Source organism: Oreochromis niloticus, linkage group LG19 (genome assembly GCF_001858045.2).
Source record: "Oreochromis niloticus isolate F11D_XX linkage group LG19, O_niloticus_UMD_NMBU, whole genome shotgun sequence".
Classification (NCBI taxonomy): domain Eukaryota; kingdom Metazoa; phylum Chordata; class Actinopteri; order Cichliformes; family Cichlidae; genus Oreochromis; species Oreochromis niloticus.
Window position 1 is genome coordinate 930,878 of NC_031983.2, and position 17,807 is coordinate 948,684.

The following is a 17,807-nucleotide window of genomic DNA, read 5'->3' on the forward strand; positions in this document are numbered from 1 at the left end:
AACCGCTGGTGCTGGGTTGAGATTCACGAGTCCGGAGCGGAATTAAAAACACGACATTCATTTAAGTTCATCGCGTGTTTTGTGAGCAAATGCTTTTGCATATTCGTAGTGTTTCCTCCCTTAAATGAAATATCTACTTTGCAAGTATTGCAAGTTGCCCTGTTGTCATCCGTTCTGGTAAAGTATAACCAAACTTTTGAGCGTTTGAGCCGCTTAGGCGCCGTGTTTCCTGCCAGGTACACTCCGACGCTCCGCAACGTGGTGACGTCATTCGGGGCGACTGGAATCAATAAGGGAATCGTTTGCAAAAATGGCAAACGATTCCAAGGAATTGAAACAGTGGGAAGCGGTTCTCAACAAGAACCGGTTTTCGATACCCATCCCTAATTATCGATGACAGTTTCCAGTTTGACCTAATGGAAAGACACAGGTCATCCCAGTAGCAGCAGCAGACTGACAGCTGAAACTACTGAACCAAAACAGATTTTGATCAGATATCCATACATCAACAAATTTACATCAGGATTAATTTTGGAAAATGTGTCTAAAACAATTGTATGTTGAATTGAGTGCTGTGTTTTATCCTGCAGGGACATCACTTGATTTACTAAAAACATTTCAGGTCTGACTGAAATCTGTAATTTCCATCCAGGAGGTGAAAGCTTCTCGTTCAGCTCCCTCTTGCCTGCTGCAAACTCTCATTACTCGGCTTCATTTTATCCTGTCAGTCCTTCTATTCAAATGATAGAAATTACCTTCATTTTTTCCATTTTCCATACTGAAATCAAACAGGACCAGCAGTCAGCAGAAACCACACAGGCATCGACTCTCATTTATAGCTATTATGTTTTTTTAAGGTGTCTGTGGTCTATCGTCACGTTCAGTTTTACTCTGGTGGCTTCAGACGGGAAAAAAGGCTTGAAAGACTCCCTGATCAAACGATTAGCTGAATACGTGAAAGTTTTCAGAGGGTTCCATAAATGCAGTGCAATGCACAGTTTCATCACGTTATTGACAATAGAGGAAACTAGAGTGTCATTTGATTGCTAACACGGTGTGGAGTGAACATTAACGTCACAATCACTGTTAAACAATGGCTAAAGCAAACAAAACAAACAGTTCCTACTGCCAGTCATGTTGTTGTATTTAGATAAAAATAGATACTATACCTTATGAAGACCATATCTAAAGTGGGAGATGCTGAGCTCCAAAGAAGATTGTTGAGTCAGTAATTAGCGTTAGGCTTAAAAGACTAGCTGTGCACTTAGACTGGCCTTAACCACAGTCTGAGTTTAATGTGAGGATTGTGTGTTGTGTTCATGCTCTGCAGCTGACCATGCTCAAATGCTTGAACTTTGGGTGAATGTGATGGGAGTAATGAATACACACACAACAGAACAGTGTTACATTTGGAGTGTATTTATTTGTATAATAATAATAATAATACTAACCAGTATGCAGTGTAGCATCACTTAGGTGAGAATGTACTGCAGAAAATAATGAAAGTTATAAAAATATTTTCTTCCCATGTCCACAGAGACTTGATGGTAGCTTTTAAAACTTTATTGCCCATTCCTTTTCCAAAAATCCAAACATATACAACACAAGCAAAAGAACCTCTGAGGAAGTTAACGAGGATATGCTTTTCCCCTGGAAAGTCGACAGGAGACGCTTTGTCCAGCAGAGATTATTCGAAATGTAAGGTCTGGGCTGGAAAAAGAACAAGTGTCATACGGTATCAAAGCCTGAGTTTACCTGCCTACGTGCTGCCTGAGTTTAGAACATGTGACCAATTCCTGCAGAAATCTTTAAAGTAATAAAAAGGTTTTAGTTTAGCTATTAAGTTCCAGTGTTTTTATGTTTATTTTTGCTGTTTTTTTAGTCTTATTTTATGTTATTCCTCAGAAAAATAACCAACAATAATACTTTCTATTGCTTTAACTATCATATTTATCAACATTACCCCGACCATTCTACCATAAGGTCTTTTAAAATGTTTCATGTAATATAAGGGATTATTAATTATTATGACACCGTGGGTAGTTAAAATGTAAAAGTTATTGATTTGGTTTCATTTACTTTATAATAGCCCAAATATTTTATGATTGAGCAGTAGAGAGTGGCAGGGAGGGAGAGAGGGCTGACACACTGTGAGTGACTCAGGGTGGAGTCAGACCTGGGCCCAGTGAGCTATACTGACACCCAGGCCAGTGTTTAATCATACTTCAAATTGTTAGTGCAGATTGCACCAAAGTGGAGAGAAACAAAGCTACAGCTATCGTCTGCATACAAGAACAAACAGTTTGCAGGGTATCTGTTATTAATCTCTGTCTCTCTCCCACAGCATGTCTTTATCCTGTCTTCCTTCTCTCACCCCAACCGGTCGCAGCAGATGGCCCCGCCCCTCCCTGAGCCTGGTTCTGCCGGAGGTTTCTTCCTGTTAAAAGGGAGTTGCTCCTTCTCACTGTCACCAAAGTGCTTGCTCATAGGGGGTCATATGATTGTTGGGTTTTTCTCCGTATCTATTATTGTACGATCTACAGTACAATATAAAGCACCTTGAGGCGACTGCTGTTGTGATTTGGTGCTGTCTAAATAAAATTGAATTGAATAGAATTGAACTAAAGAGTGGAAATGGATCAGAAATAATATGTTCAGCCACATGAATAAATAAAGAGAAATAAATGGAACTGAATGCAGGAGTGTGGGTTACTGTGGATCGAGCCTTTTGTCATTTGCACATCTGGACCTGAACTTGGACCAACAACAAGTCTGAAGGAGCGGAGGGGAGAAAAACTGCAAAGTCGAGTCCTTTATCGTGTATGTGCAACATGTGAGTCACATACAGAGCTGTGTGAGCTGTGAATAAGTGACTCCACTGTTTCTCTTTAGCTGACTGCAGTTAAATTATGAAAGTTATAACCTTAAGATTTAATCTGGGGATTAAAACAAAGCTACTGCCTTCATTGATAAATTACAGGTATTTTTATTTTATTTTTATGGACAACGCTTCTGTTTCCAGTGGCTCCGATATACTTGAGCCTCAAACTGGTTTCATGGAGAGATCTGGGCTGTTCTTTTATTATTTCTTTGAATTAAGTCTTAATTTCAAGAGTGGCCTTTTCATTCTGAAACATGAGCTAACAATGCAAACAGCAAACAAATTAATCCGGGCGTGGCCAAAAGAACACTTTGGTACATTCACTTCTGTGGCTGCCAACATAAAAGTCTGGTCAAACAAGGAAAACAGGGTGGCTGATCTACAGTTCAGGAGAATACTGATAATATTATCCAAACGTAACATAAAGACAAAATGTCATCTAAGGAAAATATAGAGGCTTCACATAAACTTCAAGAACATAAATGTAGTAAATGTGGTGTTGGAATAGTTTTCCCTTCATTGGCTGCTGACTGGATCTTTACTGTCTCTCAATTACATTTCAATGAATGTGATTCCTGTGCAGACTAAGTCACGTGTCCATGTTTACTGAAGTATTGCTGTAAAACTGACAGTGACTGAAAAGATCTGACATGTATGTCAAAACTCACGGTTACAGTTTTTTATTCATTTATTTTTATGACAAGTGTGAATTGTTTCCTTTCATTTGTTGAGCGTATGCTGAAGTGTAACATAATAATATATATTTGTATAAATGTTCTATTTTTGATTAAATGAGGCTTCTTTCTGTAAAAAGGTTGTAGAGTAATGAAAACTGTTCAATATATGTGAAAAACATACATAAACCTACTGATGTTCTTCAGAGGTAACCACCCATTTCCAGCTAATGTGATAATAATGTAGCAGAGGAAAACTTATACCCAGAGGAGCTGAAATAATAATCTGATCATCAGCTGCAGCAGAAAAACACAGAAGGAAAAAGTCACCAGAGGGAGAAAAAGCAAGAAGAAAAATCCGGGGAAGTCATTCGTCCCACGAATCCTCTGCTAATCCTCTGGGATGGAAATACGTCTCATTTCTATCGGCTGAAAACTTGTTTGCTGAGGAATTTTATAAAGACACAGTGAATCAGAATGAATAACAATAATAAACTATTTTTATAAGGTTGTCACTGTTGGATAAGTCCGGTGCACTTCCATTTGATCGAAACGTCCCCACAGATTTACATATTCGGATCTATTCAGAGAACTTTTGTCACATACATTCAGAGCATGGTTTCATTACTTTGATTAAAATAAATTTTCAGGTCAAGATGATTTTATGAAACCATGTGATCAAAATGGAAGTAGGATGAGTTCCATCTGGTGTACAGAAGCCCATTCGTTGAAAAAAGAGTCAAAGTTGTGAAAGAAAGTTCTTAAAACAAAAAAAAATGACATTTTAATCATTATGTAAAAACCAAAATGTATAATTTAAACTCCAAATGATGAAATGAAGCCAGATTTTACAAATACGTAAGAAAGGAAAAAAAAAATAAAAGTTGTACCTACAGACCTACAGAAATTCAGTCAGGCTCTAGTAAGGCGAATTATGACCTATGATACATTAAACCCAAACTGCCGCCTACAATAGAGAGATAACACCCATGCAGAGAGGGAGTCCATGATTTACCCTCCCCGCGGGGCGCTGCAGCCTATCCCAGCTGTCTTTTTTTATCCATCCATTTATTTATTTTTAATCATGCTCATTTGTAATCCAGTATTTTTCTTTTCTGTAGCAGAACGAGGGGATGGTAACAAAATCAAAATAAGTCAAAATAAAGACCAAAATAAACAAATGGTAAATGATAGGTTATTTCAGTGTTTATCATGCTAACTGTGGAGCCATTTTTCTTGGCAGAAATGGGCTTCCATACATACACATATATGAGCAGAGACGATGAATCAGGAATCATAGGTGTGCACGTGTGTTGACTCTGTTTAATAATTATGAATCTTTTGTGCTTTTCTAATAGATGCTTCGAAATACGAGCATGACCTCTTCAACCATGATGTCAGTTTCTTTAGGATACAAAAATGCTTTGTAGTTTAAAATCTTCTTTAATACTTTTTATAGATTTAATAGAAATCTCAAAACCCAAAGAAAAATTCAGTTAAAACCCCCACACATGTTAAAAGCAACAAAATAAAAACAGCCTCCCCTCCCCAACACCATTTTTAAACTATGGTAGGAACAACAGAGGATTTGATTTGACATACTGTTCTTGTTTTATTTGTTGAAAATCTTTAGCTAATTTTGTAGTTTAAGGTAACTGTTGGTCTCAGGTAGCATTAAAGTCTTCGGCTCCTACCAGAAACTCTTATTTTGGAATACTAAAATGGTTCTGAAACGCCAACGCTTGAATCTCATTGAAACAGGGATGAGAACTGTCCAACGCAGGTATCATCATATCGTCAGATGATGGTTGCATGTTGGTCTTTTATTTACGTGGTTAAATAAATCAGATGTCCTGTATCCACAGTCAGTTTCCTTGTCCATGGCTTCTTTATTGGTGCCTTTTTAAAATGCCATTCAGCATGGCTTAGGTTTTCACAAAATCCAACATCTCCACTAAAAGAAAAAGAAATAAAGTGTTTCTCTGCATAATCAAACCGGAGGACGTTTTATGTTCACTCCAGTCATTAAGACAGAAATATGTTTAACTCTTCGTTTCTGTGACGAAGGCTGGCGGTCCGTGGCCCAGCGAGCATTCCCTCTGTGAATCTGAAGGCACTTGATGGCAGATGCTGACCTCTCCTTCTTGGTCCGCCACAGACAGACAGATGTCAAAGTAGGCTCTGAAAGTATGTTTTTTATTTTGTAAATGCCATTTGCTTGGTCCACCCGCCCTCCAAAAGCATAAAAAGATAAGCGAGAGATGACTGTCGGTCCATCTCACAGTACAGTACTGCTGATGTGCTAAGGGGGAGAATGGATTTATGGGGACGTGGATAATGAGAGGGAAAGGTGGGACAGGGAGGAAGGCTGACATTCAAGCTGTGCATGTCCTCTCTTCTAACACTGACTCTGTCTGAAAGTTTAAAGAGCTTCGCTGTAGAAAACTGGATTTAAGACTGGAACCAGAGACATAAGCTGCATCTGCTGATGGGACAACCTGACTGTGATGGGAAACTCTGCATGTCCACATGAAACCTTCAGGGCAGGAGGCCTTCAGGGGCAGTACTAAGCTGTAGGTTACCTGTGTTTAGCTCTCAGGGCTCGTGTAAAAGCAGAACAACAGCCCGTGATGTTGGCAGTAAAGACTGAAAAACGTAACTGTTCTGTCACACATGGAGTGGTTGACTGTAGATCAGTTATTTCTACTTTAAAGGCTCATTTTGTAATGAATGAATAACTGTGGGCAGCAGTTCAGTGGGTGTCCTGCAGTGTGTCCAGATGTGTGCTTTGTTTCTTATTTCTCTTTAGCTACCCCACCATTTATTCCAGATGTTTGTCCTTTTCTCAGATTGCCACCATCAATAATGTGCTCGTAACGACTCGCCCAGATGGTCCACTGCACCATCTTATGGTACAAACTGATGTTTGCAGGCCGGGCCTAATTGAACTTTGACATCTTTTTAACACAAAACATAAACTCATATCGACGGCTTTACTGCTGACAGCTTTATAATTTTGGAAACTTTTACACGGGAATTTGATGAAGTATCTTTAAGACAGCAAACTCTTTAAAAACAGGCATCCATGGATTCTTCACCCTAATCCACATTAGGGTGTCTAACCAACGAGTGATTCTGATCCTGGACTACCTAAAGACTTTAAGAGCGTGCATCATTTGTTGGTTACTCCATAATGTGATGGTTAACATCAGACATGTGAAAGATCCCTGACTCAAGACCAGGAGGAAAGACAGGGAAGGGTCAGGAAGTGCCAAATCAAATATCAGGATTGGCTGATTGACGTGGATTTGCTGTGACGACGCCACACAAATAGTTTGTTTTCTTTCTTTTTGGTTCCTCTTTCTTCTTCTGCACACATGCTTGCTGCTAAATGCCAACATTTCCCAGCAGTGCCTCTCAGACCTTCTGGCTTCACGTGTCTGAAATTTATGCTGGAAAACTACTTGTGTTTGTAATGTTGGATTTGCACTAATAACCAGGGCCTTCTGGCAGGATGGGAACATAATTCAAAGTGTGATCTGCCTATAAACATGACATGTTCCTTCATTCATGCAGAATGATACCCATTAATGATACCAGCACAGGTCCCCATGGCACAGTTTACACAAGTGCCAAAAATAAAGATTGATGAAGGAGAGAAGAAGAAAATTCAGACTGAAATTTCTGGTTCTGCTTTGAAATGATCTGATAAAAGATGTTAAAGCTAAGTCCTTTTTCTCATCAGCAGCCACAGGTACTACTTCATCAAAAAAAACACATATTTAAAGAAAATGCTGCTTTGAAATAAAGCTGTAACTTAAAAAAAAGCTACACCTGAGGAATGTCTTTGGGGGTTAAAATGGCAAACAGGTAACTGTCACCTCCCTACTGCGTGTGCACGGAAGACATGGAAGAAACACCAGAGAAAAATCAACTGTTTATCTCATCGATGTCAAACCAAACAAAGTCCAGCAGCCAATTTAATTCTAAATAAAGCTGTCTTATTTACAAAATAAATGCTTTTCCTGGAACACTTAGAGAAATATGGTGACTCATCAGACAATACTGCTGTGGTTTAGGTTCTTCATTGTCAGAGCTTGTCGCGCAGCAGTTTCCCTCTGCTTCCAGTCTCTAAGCTCAGCTACTGCAAACACGTCTTGGACTGAAGCTGCTCTGTCTGAAACCGATCACTGTGACTCGAGAGAGAAGAGGAGCCCAATAAAATAAATCTGGCACCTTTAAACTCAACTCTCATGTCACCAAACCATCGTATGACCTCCTGCTTTAGCTATCTCGTCTCTGACTGTATCTTTGGTAGCAGAGGGATGGAGTGGGGTTAAATGTCGGGAATGATGGAGCAGGAATAGGTGGGCAAAGAGTCAAAGGTCGCAATGTCCGACAGAGAGGGGGGGTCACCTCTGCTGGCCAATCAGAGCCAGAATCAGAGTGATGCAGTGCTGCCATATATGTGGCGATGAGGGTGGGGCGAGTGACCTTAGATCTGTGTGGAAAAAAGAAAGAGAGCGAGTATGAATGACTCACAGGGTAAAGACTGCCATGTTTAAATAAAACATTCAAATCAAGTTTAAGCTGCATTTAAGCAGTGTGAAGCACAGCGGCAGCTGCAGGTGTGCATGTGAAAGCAGAACTCTGACAAAAATATTTAATGATGTATCAAAATGTGGACTTTTACATTCCTCTGTTTATCAGGACTTCATCTTATCACACGTCCACATGGTGCACTGCGCTACTGCAAACACAGACTTAGAGCATAAATGATCGATTACAAAACAACAGCAATCCTTTCACAGTGATTTCACCAAGTTGCAGCTTCATTTGGACGATACATGCTGTAGATGTCTGTGTCGACACTTTTGGCCATTTTTAGCTTAAACTTAAGTTTAAAAAGGAGGCTATTGTTCGAAAGCTCTGAACATCTTTCATGTTTACAGAATTCAGAAACAAAAAGTATTCAAGAACAAGTCCTGGAGGTCTTCCACCTCAGTAAGAATAAAACTTGGTTAGAAAAGAACTGAGACTGAGTGTGTGTTTGAAGGAGCCATGAATCAAATAAAAGTTTTTCATCAAGGTGCTGTGGGCATACTCACTGTTGGGAGGGGGGTCTTTACATTCTCCCTCCTCAATGGTGACATCATCGATGGCAATATCTCCCTCAATACCAGAGCCTCGCACCCCCTCGATCACCATCTACAGAGACACAGTGACAGGAAGCTCATAGGATGTTTGAGAGGAAGTAACTGTGGTTTCTAGAAGACTAGTTGTATATAGTACAGTGGATATACACGGTATCTGTTATATAGCCTGTGGCTGCCATTCCAGGACGCAGGTTGAGTTTCTTAACCCTCAGATGAGGAAATCTCCAGGTTTTCTCTCAGAGTTAGTTAGCAGGCTTCCAGACTCAATTTAATGTCAATTTAACCTGCTTGCTGACAGGTTTCCTCTCAGACTCTTTCCTTCCTGCTGCATATGAACCAGCTGACTGATACTTTCACTTCCTCGTTAATTAAGTTGGCATCAAAGCTCAGAATGTCATGGGCCGCGAGAGTGAGACTCGGGTGTGAAATGTATGGTTTTCAGGGTTTTTATTGGTTTTTAGCGTTATTTTGTTATCGTTTTTTCGTTAACCCGGTTTTCCTGGGTCTTTTCACGTGTGTTATGAATAAATCTTTTTTTTTGGTACCGGTACTAGTTCATGTTCGTCTCGTGCCTCCGCTGTAGGGTCTGAGGGACCGCTGCGGCCTTCGTCTCGTGTCTCCACTGGAGGGTCCGAGGGACCGCTCCGGCCTTCGTCTCCTGTCTCCGCTGGAGGGTCTGAGGGATCCGTCCAGCCTGCGTCGCCTGCAGCGTCACAGTCTCTGGCTTCCACGCCGTCGCCTATAGAGTCTTCATCTCCGGCTTCCACACCGTTGCCTGCAGCGCCACCGTCTCTGGCTTCCACGCCGTCGCCTATAGAGTCTTCATCTCCGGCTTCCACACCGTTGCCTGCAGCGCCACCGTCTCTGGCTTCCACGCCGTCGCCTATAGAGTCTTCATCCTCGTCTGGTCCAGCCTCCGTGTCTTCGCCCTCGCCTGGTCCAGCAGCCTCATCGTCCTCGCCTGCAGCAGCCTCATCGTTCTCGCCTGCAGTAGCCACAGCGTCCTCGCCTGCAGCAGCCGCAGCATCAGCTTTGCCTTCGTCCACGCCTGCAGCGTCAGCTTCGCCTTCACCTGGTACTGTGGTTGCTTTGCCATCATCATTTGTACGTCCAGCTCCTCAACATCGCCGGCCGCTTTCCAGGCCACTGGCTGGGCGTCATCACCTTAGTGGGCGGCCTCCGGACCGGCTCTCTCGTTGCCGCCGCTGCCTTCCGCGGGGCCGGTCTCCGGACCAGCTCTGTCGTCTCCTTCGCCTGCGCCGTCGCTGTCGCCGCTGCCGCAGCCTTCCGCTCAGTCGGCCTCCAGATCTCCTTCGCCTGAGTCGCCGCCGCTGCCTTCCGCGTGGTTGGCCTCCGGATCTCCTTCGCCTGAGTCGCCACCGCTGCCTTCCGCACGGTTGGCCTCCGGATCTCCTTCACCTGCGTCGCCGCCGCTGCCCCCGGAACTGCTCGGACTCCTGTGCTGTCGGCCTCCGGGCCGGCCCCCTGAAATGTTCTGTTTTGGACATCTGTGCTGCTGGCCTCCTGGTCGGCTCTCTGAACTGGTGTTGTACTCAGTTTTCTTGGGCTCCGGTGTTTATTTTTGTTTTTGGACTCGTATTTTGTTTTGGGATCTTCTAGTGCTCCTGTTTTGTTTTTCTGACCTTGTGCTTCGAGCCCTCCTTCCTGGACCCCTGTTTCCCATCCCTTGATTCCTGGTGTGTGCATTTATAGTGTGTGTTCCCTCGTCCTCGTTGCTGGTTCGTCTGCGTCTCTCCATCCGTCATTCTGTGCATCTTCCTCCGTCTTCCTGTGCATTCTCCCCGCGTTGTTCTCCCTGCATCTCTGTTTCATGTCTCAAGGTTTCAAGGTTTCAGGTTTGTTTTTGCTTAGCTTTTCCCAGTTTAGGTTACTCTTAGGTTTTGGTTTTGTCCACCACGTTCCTGTTTGTTTCACCTTCATGTTAATAAAGCTCGACTTCCGAAGCAGTCTGCACCTTGGGTCCTTTAACAATTCACACACGGCTTGCCCCGGCAACCCGTGACACACTCGTCAATATATAAGGACAGAGAAAGCAGTTGTGCCAGCTCAGAGTGAAATCGTCTCCTGATGATTTTCATGTATTTAAAGCAATTTCATAAAAGCAGCTGCAGACAGTCTGACTGTGCTCTGAACATGAGGTGTTTTCACAGATTCAGCCATTAAACATTTTGAAAGTACAGAACTTCCCCATACTTTCTGCTCAAGATCACCTACATCTGTCTCAGTGATAGCAGTGACTCTGCCTGCTAACAAGTATAACAGGCTCCACAATGGATAGGCAAACCACATCCGGGCACTTCCATGGTGGTACAGATCCAAAGTGGATGGGGATCAAGAATTCAGACTGGATCAACCCTGGATCTGGTTATTTCCCAGCTCATTACATCTATTTTGGATCTATTCACAGAGGTTTATTTTGCCTTAACACAATATGTAATTGTATTAAATTGCTTCTTTATATTCCTTATGTGGTTCATAGTCCCAACACTATAATAAAACATCTAGCTGGCCGACAAACAGACAGCTCTATAAAAGCTTCCCATGTTGCCTCAGGACTTCCAGGCCATACTCGGCACAGATGTTCCTGTATAATACGTTGGCCACTTGGTTATGTCGATCCAAGTATGCCCTGCCTGCTAGCATCTTGGTAAATGGACTGATTCTTATATAGCGCTTTTCTACTCTCCCGGAGTACTCAAAGCGCTCTATACAACATGCCACAATCACCCAGTCACTTTCTTCTAACTGACATTCACACACATTCATCTGGGAACTTTGGGCAAGATACTAACCCCCAAGTTGCTCTCCTCTTTTTTACCCGTTGCTGTGATGAATCATGTTAGGAACTTTATTTGTCTCCAGTCACATACATACTTGACTCAAGTATAGGTGTTGACTGATGTAACTGATCAGTGTTCTTCTTCTTAAACGCTATAGAGCAGCGGTCCCCAACCCCCGGGCCGGTCCGTGAGTCATTTGATACCGGGCCGCGAGAGTGAGACTCGGGTGTGAAATGTATGGTTTTCAGGGTTTTTATCGGTTTTTAGCGTTATTTTCTTATCTTTTTTTTGTTAACTCGGTTTTCCTGGGTCTTTTCACGTGTGTTATGAATAAATCTTTTTTTTTTTCGGTACCGCTACTAGTTTTATTTTGTTGTATTTATCCGCGACACCTTAAAGGCCGGTCCGTGAAAATATTGTCGGGCACAAACCGGTCCGTGGCGCAAAAAAGGTTGGGGACCGCTGCTATAGAGCATGCTTTCTGGAGCAGTGCTGCTACTGTGGTGTGGTCTCTACAGAAGGTCACTCTGCTCTACAGCTGCTAGTTGTTATGTTGGGTGGTGTGCAGTAAAGAGTCTGTGGGGATTGGTGTGGGCTGTACCTGAAAGGCTGTGGTTGGGTGGATGTTGACCTTGGCTTGACACCAGCGGTCTCCTTGGTTACCGGTAAGACTCCAGACCAGGGTATCTGTGACCGCTTGACCTTTCTGACGCAGGAAAATGTTCAGAGCTCCTACAAGACATGAAGCAGCGCTGTTCAACGTTATTTTTATTCATCACGTGGTGTAGCTGTGACACATGGATTTCTGCTTCACTCTCACCTATATGTTTCCCATACATGTGATAATAAAACGCAAAGCAGTAGGTGGGGTTGTTGCTGACAGGGGAGCTTTTGGAGTTGAATGTCGGGGACAACAGTCTGGCTGTGTCACCCTCCAGCCTTGGCCTTGATGTCTCTATGTACATGTAGAAACCTGACAGACCACAAAAACACGAGTCGGGGTCAGAGGTCAGGTAAAGGGTTTACAAACTAACCAATGATTAAAACTCTAACGCTGCCAGCCAGTAACATGTAGGGATGGGTATTGATAAGATTTTAACGATTCCGATTCCATTTTCGATTCTGTTTAACGATTCGATTCTTTATCGATTCTCTTATCGATTCTTGTTTTTAAAAAGGAGAACACTAAGGTCGATTAGCTTAGAACTGTTTTATATCTTCTCTTTCAACAAGATAGAAATTTAGGAGTAACATGGCCTTACAAACCCAACAGTGAGATCTTAAGAGATCCACAGCCTACGGCTCTTCAATGGGGTGTCACAGGGTCCCCGGGGAAAATTATAAACGTAAAATAATAAAATAAATATTCTTCTGTAGCAATAACAAAGTATAACATAAATTATTCTGTAGCAATTACACAAGAATATCCAGTAATGTCCCTGCCTACAATTAAACACATTCACTTACCATCTGCTGTGGCAAATGGCTGCAAGGTTTTGACCACAAACTAGTCACTGCTCGGTGACATTCGGGCCTGAAAAGAGACGCTACCGGTAGACTGCAGCGACAACTGCCAGCGAGCGCCAGCCAGACTCTGTCTGTCTGTCTCATCATGGTCACCTAAATGCACAGTAATGGCAGGTTTTGTAATAAGGCAGATCGCGCTAACATAATATGCACTGTTAGTTGATTATTTACCTGCCGCATTAACGGGAGATGACGTGCAAACGTTACCGCTGCTGCTGCTGGGTTGAGATTCACGAGTCCGGAGCGGTTTTGTGAGCGAATGCTTTTGCATATTCGTAGTGTTTCCTCCCTTAATGAAATATCTACTTTGCAAGTATTGCAAGTTGCCCTGTTGTCATTCGTTCTCGTAAAGTATAAACAAACTTTTAAGCGTTTGAGCCGCTTAGGCGCCGTGTTTCCTGCCAGGTACCCTCCGACGCTCCGCAACGTGGTGACGTCATTCGGGGTGACTGGAATCGATAAGGGAATCATTTGCAAAAATGGCAAACGATTCCAAGGAATTGAAACAGTGGGAACCGGTTCTCAACAAGAACCGGTTTTCGATACCCATCCCTAGTAACATGACACCTGACTTTTTTATCAAGGTGGTCATACAACATGTTAGTTAGAGCAACAGCAGAGCAAACACTTTGTGAATCAGCCGACATCAAATGCAAAAAAATTCCCCAAGCAACAAGCATGTGATTGGCTGAAGAGTCATACGAATGTGACAAATATCCAGGAAAATGAAAATAAATACATTCAAAAACCTTTAAAAGTAACCTTTCACATGGTCAACATAACATTAAACGAGTTAAAATATAAGTTTAGAAAATTACACTATTAGATAGCCAACACAATTACAAACAATGTTAACTGAAACTCTGCTTATATATAAAATATATGCTATAAATATATGTTATATGTTATAAATATGAAAAAATGTTAATTCATGGCATTGCAATAGTGACCTGTGCATAAATGTGCATATGCTTGTAGTTATACATATGCATTTGTTAAATGTGAGAGTAAAAAGATTTCAGATATGTTGTTTTTAAATTTATTCTTTAAGTCCTTTTGTTTTTGTTTTCACTGTGAAACTTGGACTTCTTAAGAAATGTACACACACAAATATTTCAATTTTCCTGTATTACTTTTCTTTCACATTTCAGGCATTTATTGTTATTTTACTTTTACCTGTTTAATGTTACTGAAATTGCTTTGTAAGTGATTTTATAGACAGTTGTTGGGATACAGGAGAAATACTGTACACTGAGACACTAATCCCTGTTTTGGAAGAATCACCTGACCAACACGGAGGATAAAGGAACAGCTAAAGAGATGAAGGAGCAGTTAGAGAGATAACGGAACAGTTAGAGAGATAAAGGAACAGTTAAAGAGATGAAGGAACAGTTAAAGAGATGAAGGAACAGTTAGAGATAAAGGAACAGTTAGAGAGATGAAGGAACAGTTAGAGAGATAAAGGAACAGTTAGAGAGATGAAGGAACAGTTAGAGAGATAAAGGAACAGTTAGAGAGATGAAGGAACAGTTAGAGAGATAAAGGAACAGTTAGAAAGATGAAGGAACAGTTAGAGAGAGGTAAAGGAACAGTTAAAGAGATGAAGGAACAGTTAGAGAGATGAAGGAACAGTTAGAGAGATAAAGGAACGGAGAGATGAAGGAACAGTTAGAGAGATAAAGGAACAGAGAGATGAAGGAACAGTTAGAGAGAGATGAAGGAATAGTTAGAGAGAGATGAAGGAACAGTTAGAGAGATGAAGAGACAGCTAGAGAGAGATAAAGGAACACTTAGAGAGATGAAGGAACAGCTAGAGAGAGATAAAGGAACACTTAGAGAGATGAAGGAACAGTTAGAGAGAGATGAAGGAACAGTTCGAGATATGAAGGAATAGTTAGAGAGATGAAGGAACAGTTAGAGAGATGAAGGAACAGCTAGAGAGATGAAGGAACAGTTAGAGAGAGATGAAGGAACAGTTAGAGACATGAAGGAATAGTTAGAGAGGTGAAGGAACAGTTAGAGAGATGAAGGAACAGTTAGAGATATGAAGGAATAGTTAGAGAGATGAAGGAACAGCAAAAAAGAAGAAAATGAGCACCGCAGGGCAAACTCTCCAGGAAATTTCCTTTGACCTCTGCAGCTGTCCAGAGAACTGAATGTATAACCTTGCCCTTGCCTCACTTTCCTTCCCATTGATCTGCACAGATGCGTCCTTGAGGCAGCAACTGTAAAAAGTGATGTCACAGTCCTGCTGCAGGAACAGCAGTGCAAGCAAATCCACCCCGGGCTCATCCAGCATGGAAACAATCGGAACAAATTAAACTGTACACGAGTGTGGAGAGATGTGGCTGTGTTTACACAGTTTACCCCAAGGGCTTGCTTTAATGAGATTCTGCTGCAGACTGAGATCCTGCAAAGGAAACAAGCCACAGAAAGGAAGAGATTTTCTAGAAGAAAATGAAAAGGAGATAAAAAAAAACCCCCAAAGAGCCGCTGTCACATGTCAGCTGTGTGCTCTCACTTCTTTTAACCTTTGTTTACTCAGGGATTAAACTCTGAGCACGCACAGCTATTTTTATTTTTCCACGTTGTACTGTTAATCCACTTTAAGCTGCCAACTCCTGCCAGGAACATTTTACTTAAACCTTTTGTATCTTAACAAGCAGGATGAGAGTACCTAATGCATGTTAATATATGCATTTACAACAGATTTTAGAAATGAGGACAACACTACTCACTGTTGATAAAGGTGTGCACAGTGGGATCCGACACAGTATGAATTTAAATATAAATTTCATTACAAATGACAATATCAGCTTCATACTTTGCGTAATCTCTAAACTGTTTGTCTACATAAATAAAAGGGTTGGAGGAAAGTCAGTCTCATTCGGTCTGCTGCAGTATGAATCCTTGTCTGCAGGGATACTTTGTTTATCTTGATCGTAACTTTGTATTTAAACTTTTTAATATTCTCATCCTGAATGACAAACATTATTTTCACTTGTGAGAACTTGCTGTGAGACACTCCTTGTCCTCTGAGAGCACCGTGAGGCAGCTTCTTTGGCTGATTGGAGTCTTGGTTTTAATTTAAAAAATTCTGTATTTCTAATGACCATGTTTTCTCAATGAACGCATCATGATGTATTTTTCTTCTGATGGCGCTCTCACTTTTGGTCAGCCTGATCCTGTTTTGCATACAGCTGATCCAGTGTGCAAAACGACCAGGATGCTCGTCTTTTAAAACCAGCCTATGGCAGCTGAAATAACAGCACAGCCACTGTCATTCACATATATGAATCGTGATTTTGTCAGACGCTTTCACTGTTATAACACCATCATCATTTAACAATGCTGAACATAAAAACCTTACTGGGCTCTTTATTGGGTCCTTGTTTCAAATAGGCAAACATGTACAGATCGCTTAGTTATGATTCAAATTTCAATGTCAATTTAAATGCATTTCAACTCCACACTCTAACACTTAACACACTACAACTGCACTGTCCACTACACTTTAAACTGTTACTCTATCCACCCTTTGCTTTGATTATTGCTTTGTACACTCTAGGCATTCTCTCCATGAGCTCGTCTTCTGAAATGGTTTCCAACAGTCCTAAAGGAGTTCCCAGAGATACTGAGCACTTGTTGGCCCTTTTGCCTTCACTCTGCGATCCATCTCATCCCAAACCATCTCCATTGGGTTAAGGTCAGGTGACTGTGGAGGCCATCAGCACTCCATCACTCTCTTTCTTGGTCAAATAGCCCTCACACAGCCTGGAGGTGTGTGTCGGGTCATTGTGCTATTGCACAATAAATGATTGTCCAACTAAACACAAACCGGATGGGATGGCATGTTCCTGCAGGATGATGTGGTAGCCATGCTGGTTCAGTGTGCCTTCAGTTTTGAATACATCTCCAACAGTGTCACCAGCAAAGCCCCCCCACATCATCACACCTCCTCCTCCATGCTTCACAGTGGGAACCATGCATGCAGAGACCATCGTTCACCTTTTCTGCATAGACCAGTGCAAAGCACAGATTTCCATGATTTGTTTCTTTGCTACATAATTCCATATATCCTGCCTCATATATTTCATGTCTTCAGTTTGCATCTACAATGTAGAAAGTAGTAAAAATAAAGAAAAACCATTAAATGAGAAGGTGTGTCCTGGTTTGACTGGTAGTGTAGGCGTAGAGCAGGAGGAAGGGTACAGAGCATTATGTGGGAGAAATCATGTGTTTCTGAATGTAAGTTTAAACAGCAGACGGGACTGGATCACTTCTGGGGAGCTCTGGGTTTGGGGGTTTCCCTGCTTTTGCAGCTCTTTGAATCTTTGAATTTTCTGCAAGTGCATTTTTCTCTCAGTGATGCTGTTCTTCTACCTCAGGGCAGAGTCTGATGCCCAGGTGTTGACAGCCAATCACATTGCATTAGTTAGCCTCTTCTCTCCTGAAGCCGCTCTGGTGATGACAGGTTGTGACTTACAGTCCACATTTCTGCTGTGTCGCTTTTTCTCTGCCAACAAATTGCTACGGGACATCTCAAGTGTTCAGCTTTGGAGATCTCCAACACACTTATTGAGATTCACAGGTGAGTTTGACAGCAAGGCTTATATACACCTCCAGCTCTCCCAACTGGTAATACAATCTGACTAAAGTGTTCTCCCAGTTTTGTGGTGTGACAACAAAACCAACTCTGACGGGCAAAATTTCTTATAGGTCGATGAGGCTGTAAATGTGTTACCAGGGAGAACTTGTGATGGTAGTG

At 42.0% G+C, this 17,807-nt stretch overlaps 1 protein-coding gene across 3 annotated transcripts in view; it reads right to left on the reverse strand.

The window, feature by feature from the left end:
• Window positions 1-4,864: 4,864 nt before the first annotated feature.
• The window catches only part of LOC100711078 (MAM domain-containing glycosylphosphatidylinositol anchor protein 2), a 193,109-nt gene continuing 180,166 nt past the window's right edge, over window positions 4,865-17,807 (reverse strand). For all 3 annotated transcript variants that reach the window (XM_025900808.1, XM_025900807.1, XM_003458435.5), the window contains 4 exons: window positions 12,333-12,485; window positions 12,114-12,244; window positions 8,664-8,763; window positions 4,865-8,056 (listed from right to left, as the gene is read on the reverse strand). In XM_025900808.1, coding sequence (XP_025756593.1) covers window positions 7,968-8,056; window positions 8,664-8,763; window positions 12,114-12,244; window positions 12,333-12,485 — 473 coding nt within the window. In that variant the 3' untranslated portion in view covers window positions 4,865-7,967. The remainder of the gene's footprint in view (window positions 8,057-8,663; window positions 8,764-12,113; window positions 12,245-12,332; window positions 12,486-17,807) is intronic.